The sequence below is a fragment of the Rhinoderma darwinii genome, chromosome 11 (genome assembly GCF_050947455.1).
Source record: "Rhinoderma darwinii isolate aRhiDar2 chromosome 11, aRhiDar2.hap1, whole genome shotgun sequence".
NCBI classification, from domain to species: Eukaryota; Metazoa; Chordata; class Amphibia; order Anura; family Rhinodermatidae; genus Rhinoderma; species Rhinoderma darwinii.
This window is the reverse complement of record NC_134697.1, coordinates 11555901-11578771: the sequence shown is the minus strand read 5'-3', so window position 1 is coordinate 11578771 and position 22871 is coordinate 11555901. Positions and strand designations below refer to the sequence as shown.

The following is a 22871-nucleotide window of genomic DNA, read 5'->3' as shown; positions in this document are numbered from 1 at the left end:
ATTCATAATTGACTCTCCCTGATCCTCTCCTCGGATTTGTACAATAAGGGACCCCAGTTTTATTGATCAAGGAGGTCCCAGAGATTTGGCGATCACCCATCGAACATTTCTAGTACACCCCATTAATGAACAGTAGGAACCCCATTGTTTTGGACAAATTCTGGCACATTCTGCGTTGCTGCCCCCAGCTGAGGGTTCTCCAGCCTAGAACTAATCTCTTATTTATTTACATTTGTATTCTGAGCGCCGGCAAGACGCAGGAACAAGTCACTCAAGGACATTCCTGTCCGGCCTCCCACAATGCACCGCCTGACTGACAGCACACACGTTCACAGCTCTCGTCTCCTAGCAACAGAGAGACAAGTCCCGCCTCCTTCCTTGGTCTCCTGAAGGTAACGCCCATTATTCTATCCAGCCAATCAGCGCTCGCTAATCTGCATATTACACCAGGATTAATAATTTGGCTGAACGTTGTATGTAAATCTATTATTCCCTCAGATATTTATCACTAGTAGGTAATGTGGCTGCTGTCTAATACAGAGCTCGTTATTTGGTGATTCTATAATTTCACTCGTTGTAATGCTGGTCCGAGGTGACGAGTCGCCATAATTTGAATATTTAGCGTCGAAAACTGGGCTCCTACAGTCTGCGTGTCATTCTTTGGTATTATAGCTTTTTTGCTAATTGTCTAGTAGGTTCTTGGAAACAAGAGCCGATCTTTTCTGTTCCAAAATAAATGTATAAAGTGATTTAGGGTTTACCGTGTGGCCGCCTGAGCGTCGCTACACAGTTGAGGCTTCAATTTTTACGACTGGAAAACCCCTTTGTTGAATTAGCTATGGTCGCCATATTATTGGTGACCAGCGCTGCAAAAACGTTCGTGACGTACGGCGCAAACCTCCACCCGGCAGAGGGCGCTCTCATGCGGCGACTCGCCAGGTTCAAAGGCCATCAAGCTGAGAGCCGCTTCCGGTGTACACACCACGTACAGCTCGGCGATGTTATAAGTCGGAGGTGTCCTCGGATATTCTTATACACAGGTGAGCGCCATGTCCAGCCTCCAGCGGCCGGCTCCTCCAGTCCAGCATGTCGCCCTCAGCCTAGAGCAGGTGAAAGGTAAGAACGTGTCCACAACCCGCCAACACCACAGCCCTGCGATATCTAAGCGTTCTATGTCACGCGCTGAGGGAAACTGGCCACGCCCCTTTCTATCAGTCCGTGTCCCCCCATAGCTGCCAGTCCGTACATAAAGACCATGGGATGCTCAGAAGTGGCAGCCACATTGTTGCCATGACTACCAGGCATCTGAAGGGTCAGTTCACACGTTGCAGATTTTCCTCAACGGATTTTGTTGCAGAAAATCGGCAGCATAATACAATAGCAGCAGAGTAGATAAAATGAGAACAAATCCCATCCACGCGCTGCGTATATAATAAGCAGAAAAAAGGCTCAGAAATTTACCTGCGGTGCGCTTTTTTAATCCGCAACATTTCAGTTGTATTTGTGTAATCGCTGCTTTTTTGTTGCAGGTTTTATTGGCGAGGTAAATCCCGCAACAAATAGCAAATGTTGGGTTTTTTTTGCAATGGGAAAAACTGCGATTCTGCTGCAAAAATCGCAACTCAAAATAAAAAAAATCTTCTACTTACCCAGAATTCTGTTCTTCAGTCAGCCCGGCCTCCTGGGATGACGTTCTATCCCATGTGACCCCTGCAGCCAATCACAGGACAATCACAGGCTGCAGCGGTCGCATGGGCTAAACCGGCAGGAGGCCGGGCTGCAGGAAGTCAGAGGGCACGCGTGGGAATATTTAGTTTTTTTCGCAGCAGACATTCCGGGCGAAAAACTACACCCCAATTCTTCATCCGGAATTTCCTTACGGCCGTCATGGTGGATACGCTGTGTACCTTTACGCAGCGTACCCGCCCTGTGTGATTATACCCTAAGGGCAAGTTACAGCGCCCCTGAATGTTCTTCTTCACTTACTGCAGACAGAAACTGCTCCTGAAGCGCCAATTACAGTAACCCCACACCTGTCAAGAGTGGCGTCCCCTTAAGTGCCAGCCTTGGTGCCCCATTAATGCCAATCACAGTTTTCATAAGTCCCTGCTACAATGTCCCCATAAAGGCCACGTTATCTCCAGATAAGTGCCAACTACATTGTGTCGCCATCACTACCGAAACACTGTCCCCATAAGTGCCGGTTACTGTGCCCCTATAGCGCCAATTAAAATGTTCCCATACATGCTGGTCATAGGGTCCTCAGTGGTAGCCATGTTATCTTATTAAGTGACAATCACAAGGTCTTCATTAGTGCCAGCCATGGTGCCCCTTAATAAGTGTGCCCTGATTAGTGCCAGCCACGTTCTTACACAACTGCCAGTCATGGGGCACCCTACGTGCCAGTCATACTGTCTCCATACACGCCACATGTTCCCATAAGTACCAGCCACACTGGGAGCAGGATGGGATTTAGCGTCTGGATGCACACAAGAATGTTTTTATTCACTTTCAGCAAGCAGAGATCTCGTGAAGAATTGTAAACGTAAAGTCGCAGCATTTGATTATTCCATGATGTGACCGCGTCTTCTGTTGCAGAGGCGTTGGGGGAAGTGCTGGACGCTCTGCAGTCTCCCACCGGAAGCGCTCGTCTGGAGGAGGCCAGAGAGAATTCTGGGAACGACCTGGGAAAAGTTCTGCAGCTTCTCCTCCCCGCAGCTGTACAGATCCAACAAGAGGTGCTGCAGAACTACGGGTTCAGCCCGGACGGGGAGGGTAAGTGTCTGCATCATTTCGAAGGGTTAAAATAAGTTATATTTAAAGGGGAAACTCCTGTAAAGTTAATCTTCTGACCCCGAGCTCGGACAACCAGCGGTTTCTAGAAGACCGGTGCTGCGGCGATCTTTCTGTTCGACTTCTATCTCGACGCTGGTCAGGAAAGTCCCACTGATCAAACATTGATGGCCTATGCTCCAAAACCCCATTAATGTGATCATGTGATGTTTATGCAATGTCACATGACCACGGCGGCCAACTAGTGACCATGGGGATGTCACCGGGCGCTGATTGGCCGGTACGGTCATGTGATGTCATTATTAGGACCAGGAACTGGTGGGGAGTCGCGGCTTAGGAACAGCTTATATTTAAGACCTCGCAGCCTGCTTTTTATATCCTATAATCCCCTTAAAGGGGTATTCCTAGAATCGACCTTTATCACTTATCCACAGAATAGGTGATAATTGTCTGATCGCTGGAACCCACAGAGTTCGCCAGGAATTTGGTGGATTCTGGGATATCCCCTTTAAGCCCCTGTAACCTCTACAATAATAGAGGGGGAACCTCTGAGCTCCGCAATATAGAATTTCATATTCATTTATTGAACGGTTTGCAGTGCAGTAAATGCGTGTTCGCGTCCGTCCGTCCCCTGATCGGTCAGCCGCTCACAGATCTCCTCCCCTCTTGTCCGGGCTTCTTCCTGTAGTGCAGCCGCTTGAAATTATTAGACAGGTGCAAATATTAATTCAAGATTGTAATAGAGCCGACCCCTTCACGTCCAATTTGGGTTTCCCTCTTTTCAGGTGTCCTCCGATTTGCTCGTCTGGTGAAATCCTTTGAGTCCCAGGACCCGGAGATCGCAGCCATGTCCAACAAGCTGAAATCATTCTTCCTTCCACCCCTGCCCCTACCCCCTCATGCTGGGCTGCCTATCCCCTCATCATAGGACAGCCCCCCCCCAGCCGCGGCCTCTACTCTACACACAGGACTGTCTCGTCAGGATCTCACACGACTATATATTATCTGCAATTAAATGTATTGTTCTTTTCTACCGAGAGAAGCGGTCGTGGTGTCTGTGTATCGTGAGCCTCCTTTTGCCGGCCATACAAATAAGATACGTATAGGCCGGATTATCTTTCTAGGGTCCTGCATGGAGAAGCACATTCATCTCGACTGAGAAGGGGGAAAATCAGCTGTTGGACATCTCTAGTGCCGCTTATCTCCAGAGGAAAAAAATTGGAAGATAACCAGGAATAGACAACTGTCCGAATACATAAAAAAATTCAGTGAATTCCAAGGGAATCATTGGGATCCACTGACAAGTATGTCATGTGTAGGGCCAGCTTTAGGTAAGGGCTACACACAAACTTTCTGCAGGAGATTTTCCAATCGAGGGTCTGCTGCAGTCCACAGGGGTGCAGGGATCTGCGTGCAGCCAAATGTATTCCTCTGGACTGGATCATTTACAGAATGTCACCTAGATCTGTGGTCTGCAGGAACTTCAATGTTTCTATTTTATTTTTTTTCCCCTTCAGGAGACACAGACACAGACACACTCTCACACTCCTTCTCAATGAATTAGAATATCATCAAAAAGTTAATTTATTTCAGTAATTCAATTCAAAAAGTGTCTCTCATATATGATATAGATTCATTACACACAGAGAGGCATCTATTTCCAGCATTTTTTTCTTTTAATGTTGATGATTATGGGAACAGTTAATAAAAACCCAAAACTTATTGTCTCAGAAAATGAGAATATTATATAAGCCCAATTTCAAAAAAGATTTTTAATTGCGAAATGTCGTCCTGCTGAAAAGTCAGTCCAGTATCTGCCCTCAATATTTGTCCGGGGCTCCGACTTTGCTTGAATTACTGCATCAATGCGGCGTGGCATGGGAAGATCAGCCTGTGGCACTGCTGAGGTGTGATCACACCCATGCCACGCCGCATTGATCAGCCTGTGGCACTGCTGAGGTGTTATCAATGCGTCGTGGCATGGGGCGATCAGCCTGTGGCACTGCTGAGGGGTTATCAATGCGGCGTGGCATGGGGGTGATCAGCCTGTGGCACTGCTGAGGTGTTATCAATGCGGCGTGGCATGGTGGCGATCAGCCTGTGGCACTGCTGAGGTGTTATCAATGCGGCGTGGCATGGAGGCGATCAGCCTGTGGCACTGCTGAGTTGTTATCAATGCGGCGTGGCATGGGGGTGATCAGCCTGTGGCGCTGCTGAGGTGTTATCAATGCGGCGTGGCATGGAGGCGATCAGCCTGTGGCACTGCTGAGTTGTTATCAATGCGGCGTGGCATGGGGGTGATCAGCCTGTGGCGCTGCTGAGGTGTTATCAATGCGGCGTGGCATGGAGGCGATCAGCCTGTGGCACTGCTGAGTTGTTATCAATGCGGCGTGGCATGGGGGTGATCAGCCTGTGGCGCTGCTGAGGTGTTATCAATGCGGCGTGGCATGGAGGCGATCAGCCTGTGGCACTGCTGAGTTGTTATCAATGCGGCGTGGCATGGGGGTGATCAGCCTGTGGCACTGCTGAGGTGTTACGGAGGCCCAGGTTGCTTTGATCTTGGCCTTCAGCTCGTCTGCATTGTTGGGTCTGGGGTATCTCATCTTCCTCTTGACAATAGATTCTCTATGGGGTTTAGGTCAGGTGAGTTTGCTGGCCAATCATACGCAGAGATACTGTGGTTATTACACCAGGCGTTGGTACTTTTGGCAGTGTGGGCAGGTGCCAAGTCCTGCTGGAAAATGAAATCATCATCTCCATAAAGCTCGTCAGCAGAGGGAAGCATGAAGTGCTGGGAATGTCCTGCTAGACGCTGCGCTGACTCTGGACTTGATATAACATTGACCGGCACCAGCAGATGACACGGCCCCCAAACCATCACTGACTGGACACTTCACACTGGAGCGCAGGACACTTGGATTGACGCCTCTCCACTCTCCCTCCAGACTCCGGGACCGAGATTTCCTAATGAAATGCAAAACTTACTTTCATCTGAAAACAGGACTGTGGACACTGAGCAGCAGACCCGTCCTTTTAACCCCTTAAGGAAACTGACAATTTTGGCCTTGAAGACAGAACAATTTTTTTGTATTTGCCTCTTTGCATCCTGACGCTCATAACATTTTTTTTTTGTACGACGTAGTTGTATGAGACTTTGTTTTTTACGTGACAAGTTGTACTTTATGTAGGTACCATTTTTTGGTACAAATACATTATCGTTTAATTTATATAAATTTTTATTTTAGCGAAAATGCAGAAAAAAAGCAGTTCCAATATATATTATTTTTACACCAATCATCATAAATAATGTTTTACCTTTGTTGTACAGGTTGTTGCGGTCGTGGCGATATCAAATATGTCTATATTATTTCATGTTTTGGGACTTTATATTTTAAAAAGTTTATTTATTTTAAAAAAAAAAGTATTTTTTTTCCTTTTTAAAAAAAAATGCAACATAATTGTTTTTTTGTTTTTTTTTACATTAATTTAACATATCTATATGCCAGTACATTAGCCCGTGTACGGATAGTACACAGGCAGTTGCTAGGGCAGACCTCAGTATGCCCTAACAACAGGAAATATGTTCAGACAGCCCTGGGGTCCTTCAATGCTCGTCTTGTGTCGGCAACCAGTTAAAGGCTTAGGAAACCTTTGCAGGTGTTTTGTGTTGATTCGCTGATTAGAGTGTCACACCGGGAGTCGACAAGCTTCAACTTTTACCCAATATTCTAATTTTCTGAGAGACTAAATTTTGGGTTTTCATGAACTGTTCCCATAATCATCAACATTAAAAGAAAAAATACTGGAAATAGATCCCTCTGTGTGTAATGAATCTACGGAATAGTGTGTGTGTGTGTGTGTGTGTGTGTGTGTATATATGTATGTATATATATATATATATATATATATATATATATAATATATATTATTAAACAAGTCACAGGCTAAAAAGTTTCTCCTATTAAAATCAAACCCTGCCACTTCATATGTAATTGATTGATAAAGAATAAAAAACGGGATACTGAGGCGCTGCTTGATAAAGAGTTAATACATTTAATTGAGGTAGTATAAATAGACAATTGCTACGCGTTTCAACGCCGGACTGGCGTCTTCCTCAGGCAAGTTAAGATGACAGCAAGGAGGCACATATTTATACACATACGGAATGCAGGGCTAATTAAGCCTAATTCAGACCAGAGTCCTGAAAAAACCGCCAAAACCAGCGGGTCAGAGTTCAATCCAAACGTAAAGTGTTAAAACAATTCATTGTTGTCATATGTTAACAACATTAATGGAAATAAAATGATCAGACAGTACATAACCGCATAATTGCATAATTATATAGTAATTAAATCATTTAAACAAAATGGCATAAAATATTTGCGCAAAAAGGCAATGGATTATGAAATTGCACATTGAACATAAACTTAAAATAACACAAGAATTGAAGTAAGATAAATAAAAATGCATTTGCAACTGCTGGATACATATAGAAATAATTGTACAAAAAGAATTAAGCAATATTAATATTCATAAGAAGAAGCTCATATGTAAAAGTGCTTTAAAAGGTGCATTTTTTAAAATTAGTAAAGGGTATCAGTCCAATGTAGATCCTGCGATGTCATTGAGGCCATTTGGATACAAGGTCCCCAGTTTGTAAATCCAAAAATGTTCCCTTTGTTTTAACCTAATGAACCTATTGGATATATCTACAGGAATATACTCAATAGGGGTGACAGTTATGAAATCAAAGTTACATTTGGTTTTGGCGGTTTTTTCAGGACTCTGGTCTGAATTAGGCTTAATTAGCCCTGCATTCCGTATGTGTATAAATATGTGCCTCCTTGCTGTCATCTTAACTTGCCTGAGGAAGACGCCAGTCCGGCGTTGAAACGCGTAGCAATTGTCTATTTATACTACCTCAATTAAATGTATTAACTCTTTATCAAGCAGCGCCTCAGTATCCCGTTTTTTATTCTTTATCAATCAATTTTGGCATCTCTTTGGAGTTTTGCGTTGGGATCGGCAGCAGCTTTGAACTCGCGGATTACTTTTAACTTTACAGGTGAGCAGTTACGATCTTTTGCCCATCAAATTCATAATTGATACACACATGTGGCGCCGTGTTTTTTCACTCTACTTTTAGTATACTTCATATGTAATTCCACTAACATCCTCTAGATGGCACTGCTCCCTTATTATAATACATTATACAGAGAAAAAAGGGAAGAAAAACCTGTGGGTTCCATTACGTAATGTTAGCGTGACGGTCAATGCTCCCATTTTCATCTTGACAGTCGCAACTATAATTTTCATCTACCAACAAACAGTGGAGTATGTTTGATCAAGGCTGCAAACTGTCTCTCATTGTGCCAACATCACATCCTATAAGGTTTGTTCACCCAGCTTTCCCAGTACCCTCAATAGTAATTCTGCAGCGATACAAGCTCTGATCTGTGTTGCTGCATTACTAGAGATCTAGAGTCTAGGAAAGCTGGGTGACATCCTCTGTGGGAGCTGTAACCTGCAGCCATCTTGGTTTTAACCCAGCTTTCCCAGAAACAGATATAACCGCTGTAAAGAATTTTGAACTCCTCGACAGAAAAGGACGACTCAAGGGCTTATATTTACTGTTGATTTTCTATGCCGGCTGATAATGGTGTTGCTTCTGGGGCTACTATTCTACTCTGATTCCAGCCAAAATACACACGACTCTTGGGTAAACATTAGCGGCCACACACGAGGTCATGAGACGGAAGGATATAGGGATACACGATCTGTAAAAGTCTCAGCGAAAAGGTCCAATCCTCAAAAAGAAATGGCTGCTGGACATAGAATCAGCAGCTTATAAGGCCGGGTGCCCACGTAGCATAAACACTGCGCAATTTCCACAATGGAATTCTGTGCGGAAATTCCGCAGCATTTACAGTAGCCGCAAAGTGGATGAGATTTAGAAAATCTGCCCACGCAGCGTAAACGTTAATAAATTTACCTGCGGTGCAGAATTTAAATCCATCACGTGTCAATTTGTGCTGCTTTTTCGTTGATTTTCTGTTACGAGTTTTTCCCATTGAATTCGATGTGGATGCAAAACCAGCAACAAGAAGCCAAGTGTTGCAACTATTGTGGTGGAATCGCAGCGATTACGCAGCAACAAATTGGCTTCCTGTTGCGGGTTTTGCATCCCTTCAATGGGGAAAATCCGCAACAGAAAAACGAAGAAAACATACTTACCCAGAACTCTCTCCTTCTTCCTGCAGTCCGGCCTTCTGGGATGACTTTTCATCCAATGTGACCACTGCAGCCAATCACCGGCTGCATCGTCACATGGCCTGCTACGTAATCTTAGGAGGCCGGATTACGCGCAGAGAAGAGGGAGAGGTAAGTATGGAAGTTGTTTGGTTTTTTTTACACCGCAGAAATTCAGTTCGAAAAACCGCACCACAATGTGAGGGGGCTGCGGGTTCCAGGTCGGATACGGTGCACAGGTTTTACGCAGCGTATCAGACCCGTGGGAAACCGGCCTAATCGTACTGTAGCGTTATAAGTGGCCGACATTCAGCACAGGTGGATGTAACGTCTCCCGAAATATGTGACACAAATTAGTGATCATGGAGCAGGAAGTATACTGGATTTCTCGTCCGTAATTCCGAATGGCTGAAAGCAGGGAACAATAGATGGTATTGAACTGCATAGCAAATTGAAATAAGATAAGCTTTAGGCCGGGTTTCCCAGAGGTCGTAAAAATCATGAAAATCATGCAGCGTATCCAACCTGGAATCCGCAGTACATTCCGTCTGAAAATCGATGTGGTCCACAGGTAAGTTTCAGGGGGTCTAGGCACAATTCCCATTAACCCATCCCCCTCCTTTTTTAAAGCAAAAAATTACCATTCGGCATAGCTTGTGTGACCGCCATCAGCTCAATGTAAGTTATTTAAATAAAAGGAAGGATAAGACCCTTTTACACGGGCCAATTATCGGGCAAACTCGTTCATCAGCTGATTGTATAGTTTTAAATGCCTTAAATATTATCGTTGTCAGCCGCACATGTAAAGAGGGAGACGCGCTGCCGCCATGATGGAAATGCATGGGGACGAGCGATCGGTGTAACGAGTGCTCGCCCCCATCCATAGCTCCTTGTGACAGGAGAAAACGAGCGCCGATCAACGAGCTGTCTCATCGACCGGCGCTCATTTACACGGCCTACGTCGGGCCAGGTAAGGGTATGTGCACACAAAATCAAAAACGTCTGAAAATACGGAGCTGTCTCAAGGGAAAACCGCTCCTGATTTTCAGCTGTTTTGTAAGCAACACGCGTTTTTCGTGGCTGTTTTTCTATAGAGTCAATGAAAAACTTCTCCAAAAACGGCTCAAGAAGTGACATGCACTTCTTTTTCGCTGCCTTTTTTTTACGCGACCGTTTTTAAAAAGTCGCCCCATCGGAACAGCGCCTTTTTTCCCATTGAAATCAATGGGCAGATATTTGGAGGCATTCTGCTGTCCAATTTTTCGGCCGTTTACGGCCTGAAAAATGGCCGAAAAGAAGCCGTGTGAACGTACCCTAAAAGTACCCTTAAGTGGCTGCCAGATACCTCTGGTGACGATTATCTCTGAGGAAACAAAGAATTAGAAAGGGAAAAATCCAATTTGTGCAATCCTTGATAGCAGTGATGGGGCCTGGCAGTCTCAATAGCCGTTTGTGCCCCAGCACTTGTTGGACAAGGGTCTTATGACACTAAGGGCTTATTCACACGGACACATGTATTTCAATAGGGCCGTTCGCCGCGTTGTTTCAATGGAACGTGTGAAGGGTCCGTTGAAGAATAGAACATGTTATATTATCTTCCATTTTCATGGATCCCTCCATAGACTCAAGTCTATGAGGGGTCCCAAACGATTGAAAAACACGTCTGAGTTTCCCCTCATTGGTGTAAATAAGCCTCATTCAGGCAGCCGTAATGTGGCTGAACTGATTTTAGTTCACTATATGTTTCTATGGTGGTCTAAGTTTGGTTCAGGGCGTGGGTCTTGCAGGTGTAATGCGGACGCTAAAATGTGGTCGTATCATGGCTCTGATTGAGGCCTTAGGCTGATATCCAACGCATGATTGTGTCTATTGAATTATTATAAGGTGACCCGCCTGCCGTAGCTGCATTTGAGCGGCGGGCCCCCTTTAACCATAGCCTCCAGCATGTACATACTATAGAGGCGGCCCATGCGAACACTATCGGGCCAGAGGAAAGGGGCCCTGCTGTGGGTTATCCCATCCCCCTTCCGAAGGATGAGTCACCGCAATATTATGACCAAAGAAGGAGGATTTTAGCTATTATTTTGCGACCGCAAGACGCAGACCATCCACGGTTGAAGTGAACCGAACTTAGATCTGCATAGTGCTCCATGGGCCGCCTATATAGTATGTACATGCTGGAGCCTATGGTTAAAGAGTCTCTGTCACCACATTATAAGTGCCCTGTCTCCTATATAAGAAGATCGGCGCTGTAATGTAGGTGACAGCAGTGCTTTTTATTTAGAAAAACGATCTATTTTAAACCACTTTATGAGCGATTTTAGCTTTATGCTAATGCATTTCTTAATGCCCAAGTGGGCGTGTTTTTACTTTAGACCAAGTGGGCGTTGTACAGAGGAGTGTATGACGCTGACCAATCGGTGACCAATCAGCGTCACGCACTTCTCTCCATTCATTTACACAGCACTAGCGATATAGTTATGTGCAGCCTCATACACAAACACTAACGTTACTGCAGTGTCCTGATAATGAATATACATGACCTCCAGCCTGGACGTGATGTTTATTCAGAATCCTGACCACTTCTGAATCTTTTCTGTGAGATTCCAGCAAGGCAAGCGTAATCTCGTTTGAAATGACAGGTTACATCGTAATCTCGCAAGATTACGTTTGCCTTGCTGGAATCTCACAGAAAAGATTCAGAAGTGGTCAGGATTCGGAATACACATCATGTCCTGGCTGGTAGTGATGTATATTCATTATCAGGACACTGCAGTAATGTTTGTGTATGTGGCTGCACATAACGATATAGCTATATCGCTAGTGCAGTGTAAATGAATGGAGAGAAGTGTATGACGCCCACTTGGTCTAGAGTAAAACACGCCCAGTTGGGCATTAAGAAACTCATTAGCATAAAGCTAAAAATCGCCCATAAAGTGGTTTAAAATAGATCGTTTTTCTAAATAAAAATCACTACTGTCACCTACATTACAGCTCCGATCTTCTTATATAGGACATAGGGCACTTATAATGTGGTGACAGAGACTCTTTAAGGACTGATTATTAAAGGCTCGGCGCAGTTTAGGCAGGCGACTCTCCTTATAAGAGCTCCATAGAGACAGTCCTGCGCTGGCAGCTTGTAGCATTATTTGCATAGACGTCTTTGTGGAGCTATTTCTGTTGTGTGTTAATTTTCATACACTGACAAAATAATCCTGACACAACGTATGTCTCTACCAGAGATTATAATGGGAGCTGATTGATACGAGCCATAGTTGGACGGCCCTATTTGCAAATCCGTTAACTGCTGAGGTGCAGGATCCTGACAGTTCAGGTGCTGTTCACATCACGTTTTGTGTATACATTCAGTATGAATGTCAAGAGAGCTCCTGACGCACACGATAAATGTGTCCATTGGGCTCCGTTATCAGACAGTGAGTGCACTTTGGCCTCCGTCTGGCCGGTATATTTTAGTATACTGCAGTGAAGAAGTTATGACATAGCGCATATATATATATATATATATATATATATAATACTGCTCCTATATAAAAGTTATATTCTTGTATACAGGGGGCAGTATTATAGTAGTTATATTCTACTATAATACTGCCCACTATATACAAGAATATAAATAACTACTATAACACTGCTCCTATATACAGTAATATATCTACTATAATACTGACCCCTATATACAAGAATATAACTACTATAATACTGCTCCTATATACAAGAATATAACTACTATAATACTGCCCCTATATACAAGAATATAACTACTATAATATTGCTCCTATATACAAGAATATAACTACTATAATACTGCTCCTATATACAGGAATATAACTACTATAATACTGCCCCCTATATACAGGAATATAACTACTATAATACTGCCCCCTATATACAGGAATATAACTACTATAATACTGCCTCCTATATACAAGAATATAACTACTATAATACTGCCCCTATATACAAGAATATAACTAATACTGCTCCCTATATACAAGAATATAACTACTATAATATTGCTCTTATATACAAGAATATAACTACTATAATACTGCCCCCTATATACAAGAATATAAATAACTACTATAACACGGCTCCTATATACAGTAATATAACTACTATAATACTGCCCCTATATACAAGAGTATAACTACTATAATACTGCCTCCTATATACAAGAATATAACTACTATAATACTGCCCCTATATACAGGAATATAACTACTATAATACTGCTCCCTATATACAGGAATATAACTACTATAAAACTGCCCCCTATATACAAGAATATAACTACTATAATACTGCTCCTATATACAAGAATATAACTACTATAATACTGCCCCTATATACAAGAATATAACTACTATAATACTGCTCCCTATATACAAGAATATAACTACTATCTACTATAATACTGCCCCTATATACAAAAAAATAACTACTATAATACTGCCCCTATATACAAGAATATAACTACTATAATACTGCCCCCTATATACGAGAATATAACTACTATAATACTGCCCCCTGTATACAAGAATAGAACTACTATAATACTGCCACCATATACAAGAATAGAACTACTATAATACTGTCCCTATATACAAGAATATAACTACTATAATATTGCTCCTATATACAAGAATATAACTACTATAATACTATCCCTATATACAAGAATATAACTACTATACTGCCCCCTATGTACAAGAATATAACTACTATAATACTGCTCCTATATACAAGACTATAACTACTATAATACTGCCCCCTATATACAAGAATATAACTACTATAATACTGCCCCCTATATATAAGAATATAACTACTATAATACTGCCCCTATATACAAGAATATAACTACTATAATACTGCTCCTATATACAAGAATATAACTACTATAATACTGCTCCTATATACAAGAATATAACTACTATAATACAGCCCCTATATACAAGAATATAACTACTATAATACTGTCCCCTATATACAAGAATATAACTATAATACTCCCCATATATACAAGAATATAACTACTATAATACTGCCCCCTATATACAAGAATATAACTACAATAATACTACCCCTATATACAGGAATATAACTACTATAATACTGCCCCCTATATACAGGAATATAACTACTATAATACTGCCCCCTATATACAGGAATATAACTACTATAACACGGCTCCCTATATACAAGAATATAACTACTATAATACTGCCCTTATATACAAGAGTATAACTACTATAATACTGCTCCCTATATACAAGAATATAACTAATACTGCTCCCTATATACAAGAATATAAGTACTATAATATTGCTCCTATATACAAGAATATAACTACTATAATACTGCCCCTATATACAGGAATATAACTACTATAATACTGCCCCTATATACAGGAATATAACTACTATAATACTGCCCCCTATATACAGGAATATAACTACTATAATACTACCCCCTATATACAGGAATATAACTACTATAAAACTGCCCCTATATACAAAAATATAACTACTATAATACTGCTCCTATATACAAGAATATAACTACTATAATACTGCCCCTATATACAAGAATATAACTACTATAATACTGCCCCCTATATACAAGAATATAACTACTATCTACTATAATACTGCCCCTATATACAAAAAAATAACTACTATAATACTGCCCCTATATACAAGAATATAACTACTATCTACTATAATACTGCCCCTATATACCAGAATATAATTACTATAATACTGCCCCCTATATACGAGAATATAACTACTATAGTACTGCCCCCTGTATACAAGAATAGAACTACTATAATACTATCCCTATATACAAGAATATAACTACTATAATATTGCTCCTATATACAAGAATATAACTACTATAATACTATCCCTATATACAAGAATATAACTACTATACTGCCCCCTATGTACAAGAATATAACTACTATAATACTGCTCCTATATACAAGAATATAACTACTATAATACTGCCCCTATATACAAGAATATAAGTACTATAATACTGTCCCCTATATACAAGAATATAACTACTATAATACTCCCCATATATACAAGAATATAACTACTATAATACTGCCCCCTATATACAAGAATATAACTACTATAATACTGCCCCTATAGGCAGGAATATAACTACTATAATACTGCCCCCTATATACAAGAATATAACTACTATAATACTGCCCCTATATACAAGAATATAACTACTATAATACTGCCCCTATATACAAGAATATAACTACTATAATACTGCTCCTATATACAAGAATATAACTACTATAATACAGCCCCTATATACAAGAATATAACTACTATAATACTGTCCCCTATATACAAGAATATAACTACTATAATACTCCCCATATATACAAGAATATAACTACTATAATACTGCCCCTATATACAAGAATATAACTACTATAATACTACCCCTATATACAAGAATATAACTACTATAATACTGCTGCCTATATACAAGAATATAACTACTATAATACTGCCTCCTATATACAAGAATATAACTACTATAATACTGCCCCTATATACAAGAATATAACTACTATAATACTGCCTCCTATATAAAAGAATATAACTACTATAATACTGCTCCTATATACAAGAATATAACTACTATAATACTCCTCCTATATACAAGAATATAACTACTATAATACTGCCCCCTATATACAAGAATATAACTACTATAATACTGCTCCCTATATACAAGAATATAACTACTATAATACTGCCCCTATATACAAGAATATAACTACTATGTAAAGGATCTGCCAGGCACAGCTTCTGTGTCAACGCCCATAGGTAATCAGTCTGCACCTGCTTCTATGTCTGTGAGACTGACTCCATCTTCCACCACTCAGGATGGCAGGCTTAGGAGTGGGAGAGCCTATCACAGCCTGGCCAGACGGAGCTAGCTCCCGCCCTCTGTCTATTTATACCTGCCTTTCCTGTTCCTCCTTGCTTGTATTTCTTCTCGTTTGGTTTCCTGGCCCTGCTGCAGTTTCTGAACTATTTGACCCTGCTTCATATTGACCCTGGCTTACTGACTACTCTCCTGCTCTGCGTTTGGTACCTCGTACACTCCTGGTTTGACTCGGCTCGTTCACCACTCTTGTTGCTCACGGTGTTGCCGTGGGCAACTGTCCCATTTCCCTTAGCTTCTGTGTACCCTTGTCTGTTTGTCTGTCGTGCACTTATTGAGCGTAGGGACCGTCGCCCAGTTGTACCCCGTCGCCTAGGGCGGGTCGTTGCAAGTAGGCAGGGACTGAGTGGCGGGTAGATTAGGGCTCACTTGTCTGTTTCCCTACCCCAATCATTACATACTATAATACTGCTCCTATATACAATAATATAACTACTATAATACTGCTCCTATATACAAGAATATAACTACTATAATACTACCCCCTTTATATATAAGAATATAACTACTATAATACTGCTCCTATATACAAGAATATAACTACTATAATACTGCCCCTATATACAAGAATATAACTACTATAATACTGCCCCTATATACAAGAATATAACTACTATAATACTGCCCCCTATATACAAGAATACAACTACTATAATACTGCTCCTATATACAAGAATATAACTACTATAATACTGCCCCCTATATACAAGAGTATAACTACTATAATACTGCTCCTATATACAAGAATATAACTACTATAATACTGCCCCTATATACAAGAATATAACTACTATAATACTGCTCCTATATACAAAAATATAACTACTATAATACTGCCCCCTATGTACAAGAATAGAACTACTATAATACTGCTCCTATGTACAAGACTATAACTACTATAATACTGCCCCCTATGTACAAGAATATAACTACTATGATACAGCTCCTATATACAAGAATATAACTACTATAATACTGCCTCCTATATACAAGAATATAACTACTATAATACTGCCTCCTATATACAAGAATATAAATACTATAATACTGCTCCTATATACAAGAATATAACTACTATAATACTCCCCTATATACAAGAATATACAGTGGAGGAAATAAGTATTTGATCCCTTACTGATTTTGTAAGTTTGCCCACTGTCAAAGTCATGAACAGTCTAGAATTTTTAGGCTAGGTTAATTTTACCAGTGAGAGATAGATTATATAAAAAAAAAAAAAAAAAAAATCACATTGTCAAAATTATATATATTTATTTGCATTATGCACAGAGAAATAAGTATTTGATCCCTTTGGCAAACAAGACTTAATACTTGGTGGCAAAACCCTTGTTGGCAAGCACAGCAGTCAGACATTTTTTGTAGTTGATGATGAGGTTTGCACACATGTTAGATGGAATTTTGGCCCACTCCTCTTTGCAGATCATCTGTAAATCATTAAGATTTCGAGGCTGTCGCTTGGCAACTCGGATCTTCAGCTCCCTCCATAAGTTTTCGATGGGATTAAGGTCTGGAGACTGGCTAGGCCTCTCCATGACCTTAATGTGCTTCTTTTTGAGCCACTCCTTTGTTGCCTTGGCTGTATGTTTCGGGTCATTGTCGTGCTGGAAGACCCAGCCACGAGCCATTTTTAATGTCCTGGTGATGGGAAGGAGGTTGTCACTCAGGATTTGACGGTACATGGCTCCATCCATTCTCCCATTGATGCGGTGAAGTAGTCCTGTGCCCTTAGCAGAGAAACACCCCCAAAACATAATGTTTCCACCTCCATGCTTGACATTGGGGACGGTGTTCTTTGGGTCATAGGCAGCATTTCTCTTCCTCCAAACACGGCGAGTTGAGTTAATGCCAAAGAGCTCAATTTTAGTCTCATCTGACCACAGCACCTTCTCCCAATCACTCTCAGAATCATCCAGATGTTCATTTGCAAACTTCAGACGGGCCTGTACATGTGCCTTCTTGAGCAGGGGGACCTTGCGGGCACTGCAGGATTTTAATCCATTACGGCGTAATGTGTTACCAATGGTTTTCTTGGTGACTGTGGTCCCAGCTGCCTTGAGATCATTAACAAGTCCCCCCCCCCCCCCCCCCCGTGTAGTTTTCGGCTGAGCTCTCACCTTCCTCAGGATGAAGGATACCCCACGAGGTGAGATTTTGCACGGAGCCCCAGATCGATGTCGATTGACAGTCATTTTGTATGTCTTCCATTTTCTTCCTATTGCACCAACAGTTGTCTCCTTCTCACCCAGCGTCTTACTTATGGTTTTGTAGCCCATTCCAGCCTTGTGCAGGTCTATGATCTTGTCCCTGACATCCTTAGAAAGCTCTTTGGTCTTGCCCATGTTGTAGAGGTTAGAGTCAGACTGATTCATTGAGTCTGTGGACAGGAGTCTTTTATACAGGTGACCATGTAAGAGCTGTCTATAATGCAGGCACCAAGGTGATTTGGAGCGTGTAACTGGTCTGGAGGAGGCTGAACTCTTAATGGTTGGTAGGGGATCAAATACTTATTTCTCTGTGCACAATGCAAATAAATATATATATATTTTTGACAATGTGATTTTTTTTTTTTTTTTTTTAATATATAATCTATCTCTCACTGGTAAAATTAACCAAGCCTAAAAATTCTAGACTGTTCATGACTTTGACAGTGGACAAACTTACAAAATCAGCAAGGGATCAAATACTTATTTCCTCCACTGTAACTACTATAATACTGCTCCTATATACAAGAATATAACTACTATAATACTGCTCCTATATACAAGAATATAACTACTATAATACTGCCCCTATATACAAGAATATAACTACTATAATCTGCCCCTATATACAAGAATATAACTACTATAATACTGCTCCTATATACAAAATTATAACTATTATAATACTGCCCCCTATATCCAAGAATATAACTACTATAATACTGCCCCTATATACAAGAATATAACTACTATAATACTGTTCCTATGTACAAGAATATAACTGCTCTAATACTGCCCCCTATATACAAGAATATAACTACTATAATACTGCCCCCTATATACAAGAATATAACTACTATAATACTGCTTCCTATATGCAGGAATATAACTATTATAATACTGCCTCCTATGTACAAGTATATAACTACTATAATACTGCCCCTTATATGCAAGAATATAACTACTATAATATTGCCCCCTATTTACAAGAATATAACTACTATAATACTGTTCCTATATACAAGAATATAACTGCTATAATACTGCCCCTATATACAAGATTATAACTATTATAATACTGCCCCCTATATCCAAGAATATTACTACTATAATACTGCCCCCTATATACAAGAATATAACTACTATAATACTGCCCCTATGTACAAGAAGATAACTACAATAATACTGCTCCTATATACAAGACTATAACTACTATAATACTGCCTCCTATATACAAGAATATAACTACTATAATACTGCCCCTATATACATGAATATAACTACTATAATACTGCCCCAATATACAAGAATATAACTACTATAATACTGCCCCTATATACATGAATATAACTACTATAATACTGCCCCCTATATACAAGAATATAACTACTATAATACTGCTCCTATATACAAGAATATAACTGCTATAATACTGCCCCCTATATACAAGAATATAACAACTATAATACTGCCCCCTATGTACAAGAATATAACTACTATAATACTGCTCCTATATTCAAGAATATAACTGCTATAATACTGCCCCCTATATACAAGAATATAACTACTATAATACGGCTCCTATATACAAGAATATAACTACTATAATACTGCTTCCTATATACAAGAATATAACTATTATAATACTGCCCCTATATACAAGAATATAACTGCTATAATACTGCCCCCTATATACAAGAATATAACAACTATAATACTGCCCCCTATGTACAAGAATATAACTACTATAATACTGCTCCTATATTCAAGAATATAACTGCTATAATACTGCCCCCTATATACAAGAATATAACTACTATAATACTGCTCCTATATACAAGAATATAACTGCTATAATACTGCCCCCTATATACAAGAATATAACAACTATAATACTGCCCCCTATGTACAAGAATATAACTACTATAATACTGCTCCTATATTCAAGAATATAACTGCTATAATACTGCCCCCTATATACAAGAATATAACTACTATAATACGGCTCCTATATACAAGAATATAACTACTATAATACTGCCTCCTATGTACAAGTATATAACTACTATAATACTGCCCCTTATATACAAGAATATAACTACTATAATATTGCCCCCTAAATACAAGAATATCACTACTATAATACTGCCCCCTATATACAAGAATATAACTACTATAAGGGTATGTGCACACACACTAATTACGTCCGTAATTGACGGACGTATTTCGGCCGCAAGTCCCGGACCGAACACAGTGCAGGGAGCCGGGCTCCTAGCATCATACTTATGTACGATGCTAGGAGTCCCTGCCTCTCCGTGGAACTACTGTCCCGTACTGAAAACATGATTACAGTACGGGACAGTTGTCCTGCAGCGAGGCAGGGACTCCTAGCATCGTACATAAGTATGATGCTAGGAGCCCAGCTCCCTGCACTGTGTTCGGTCCGGGACTTGCGGCCGAAATACGTCCGTCAATTACGGACGTAATTAGTGTGTGTGCACATACCCTAATACTGCTCCTATATACAAGAATATAACTACTATAATACTGCCTCCTATATACAAGAATAGAACTACTATAATACTGCTCCTATATACAAGAATATAACTACTATAATACTGCTCCTATATACAAGAATATAACTACTATAATACTGCTCCTATATACAAGAATATAACTACTATAATACTGCTCCCTATATACAAGAATAGAACTACTATAATACTGCCCCTATATACAAGAATATAACTACTATAATACTGCCCCCTATATACAAGAATATAACTACTATAATACTGCCCCTATATACAAGAATATAACTACTATAATACTGCCCCCTATGTACAAGAATATAACTAATATAATACTGCTCCTATATACAAGAATATAACTACTATAATACGGCTCCTATATACAAGAATATAACTACTATAATACTGCTCCTATATACAAGAATATAACTAATATAATACTGCTCCTATATACAAGAATATAACTACTATAATACTGCTCCCTATATACAAGAATATAACTACTATAATACTGCCCCTATATACAAGAATATAACTACTACTTCGCAGGGAATTGCCGGCAAAAAACCGCATCAAACTGTGGTGCAGTTTTTCTTCCATAATGTCTGCTGCAAAAAACTGCAGCACCAACCGGCTTGATAGCAGGTGACCGCTGCAGCCTGTGATTGGCTGCAGCAGCGGTGGTCATATGGGCTAAGGCGTCATCCTAGGAGGCCGTGCTGGAGGAAGGAACACAGACTTCTGGGTAAGCATCAGGTTGTTTTTTTTCTAAGTTGCGTTTTTTTGCTGCGGAATCGCTGTGAACCCGCCGCAAAAAAAACACGCAGCAACTGCTATTTGTTACGGGTTTTAGCTCCCCATTGAATTCAATGGGAAATTCCCGCAACAAATATGCAGCATTAACACAAATACAATTGAGATACTGCGGAATTTTTATCCGCACCGTAGGTCAATTTCTGAGCGTTTTTTCTGCTCAGTATTTACGCAGCGTGTGGATGAGAAGTGTATTCTGCTGCGTTTTTTTTCGTCCGCAATTCCGATGCGTGTGGACAAGCCCTATGTGTGGCGCAAATCCTACACTTCCCATCCCCCCAAGAACATCATTCCCACAGTGAAGCACGGTGGTGGCGGAATCAGTCTGTGGGGGCAGGGACTGGAAATCTGCTCAGGATTCCGTTCCCAAATCCCTGGCAGACTGAAATAGGTTTCCCGCAGGAATCGCCCTGTTTTGTAGGATGATTTTCCATGCAGATGATTTCCACTGAAAGCAATGGGAGCCCTAAAGCGTTGGAATCAGTGTGTGAACTTGGCCTTAACAGGCTTCTTACAGCCACGTCCATGTTTTATGCAACTTTGTAACAAATAGGAGTTTTTGAAAGAAAAATAAATATAATTTTGTATTTGAATCCAAACAGAGACTTACACACAAAAACAATGTACAAATAATAAATGAAGGTGCGCAAACCTAGTTGTACACTGTATAGTACTCCCTTGCCATTTTCAAGATTTCTGCTTGCAGTTAGTGAATGGAAACATGTTGCTAACATTCAGAGACTAAAACCCTGCAGTATCTCCTATATCTAAATACATCATCAGTGACAGAAAAAAAAGCCCTCCTCTCTTGATAGTTTGGTACAATGTATCAGTGCAGGTAAAATGTATGAGACCATTTAGTTCACAGAGCATTGCCTAGGCTGGATACAATTGAAGAAAACTCAGCAGTGAGAAGATTTAGGTCTGTACAGGTTTTCAGCCTCTGGATGTAAACAAGACTTCCCATTCACTGACAGCAAGCAGAGAGCTTGCAAATAGTAAGAAATTGAAATAAAAAGTATATTCGAAAGCGGCAGAACTTTTCGTTACACAGTGACTGGACAACCCATTTCATACGTAGATTTTTCTTGTCTACCTGTCCTCGTTATATCCTTCACCCTTTATCCCTATTTATGCTGTAGTATCTTCTTTCTGGCCCCGTTCTCCCTCCCACCAGCACTACTTTGTACTGCAGTGTTTGTGTGGGAGGAGGCTTTGCCTGGTTACCTGTGGGTTACCTCCTACGAGCCTCTCACCTGAGAGA

At 40.5% G+C, this 22871-nt stretch overlaps 1 protein-coding gene and 1 non-coding gene across 3 annotated transcripts; both read left to right on the top strand.

Moving 5' to 3' along the window:
* Positions 1-465: 465 nt before the first annotated feature.
* Positions 466-3835, top strand: C11H12orf57 (chromosome 11 C12orf57 homolog). 2 transcript variants are annotated; one of them, XM_075842941.1, is made up of 3 exons: positions 466-1040; positions 2599-2775; positions 3579-3835. In XM_075842941.1, the coding sequence occupies exons 1-3, from the start codon at positions 839-841 to the stop codon at positions 3719-3721; spliced, it is 522 nt and encodes a 173-aa protein (XP_075699056.1). In that variant the 5' UTR covers positions 466-838; the 3' UTR covers positions 3722-3835. The 2 variants fall into 2 exon arrangements, with proteins under 2 accessions (XP_075699056.1, XP_075699057.1); XM_075842942.1 differs by having other exon boundaries at positions 947-1116.
* Positions 662-717, top strand: LOC142664218 (U7 small nuclear RNA). Its single transcript, XR_012851228.1, has one exon. It is a non-coding gene; the product is annotated as a U7 small nuclear RNA (small nuclear RNA).
* Positions 3836-22871: the final 19036 nt, after the last annotated feature.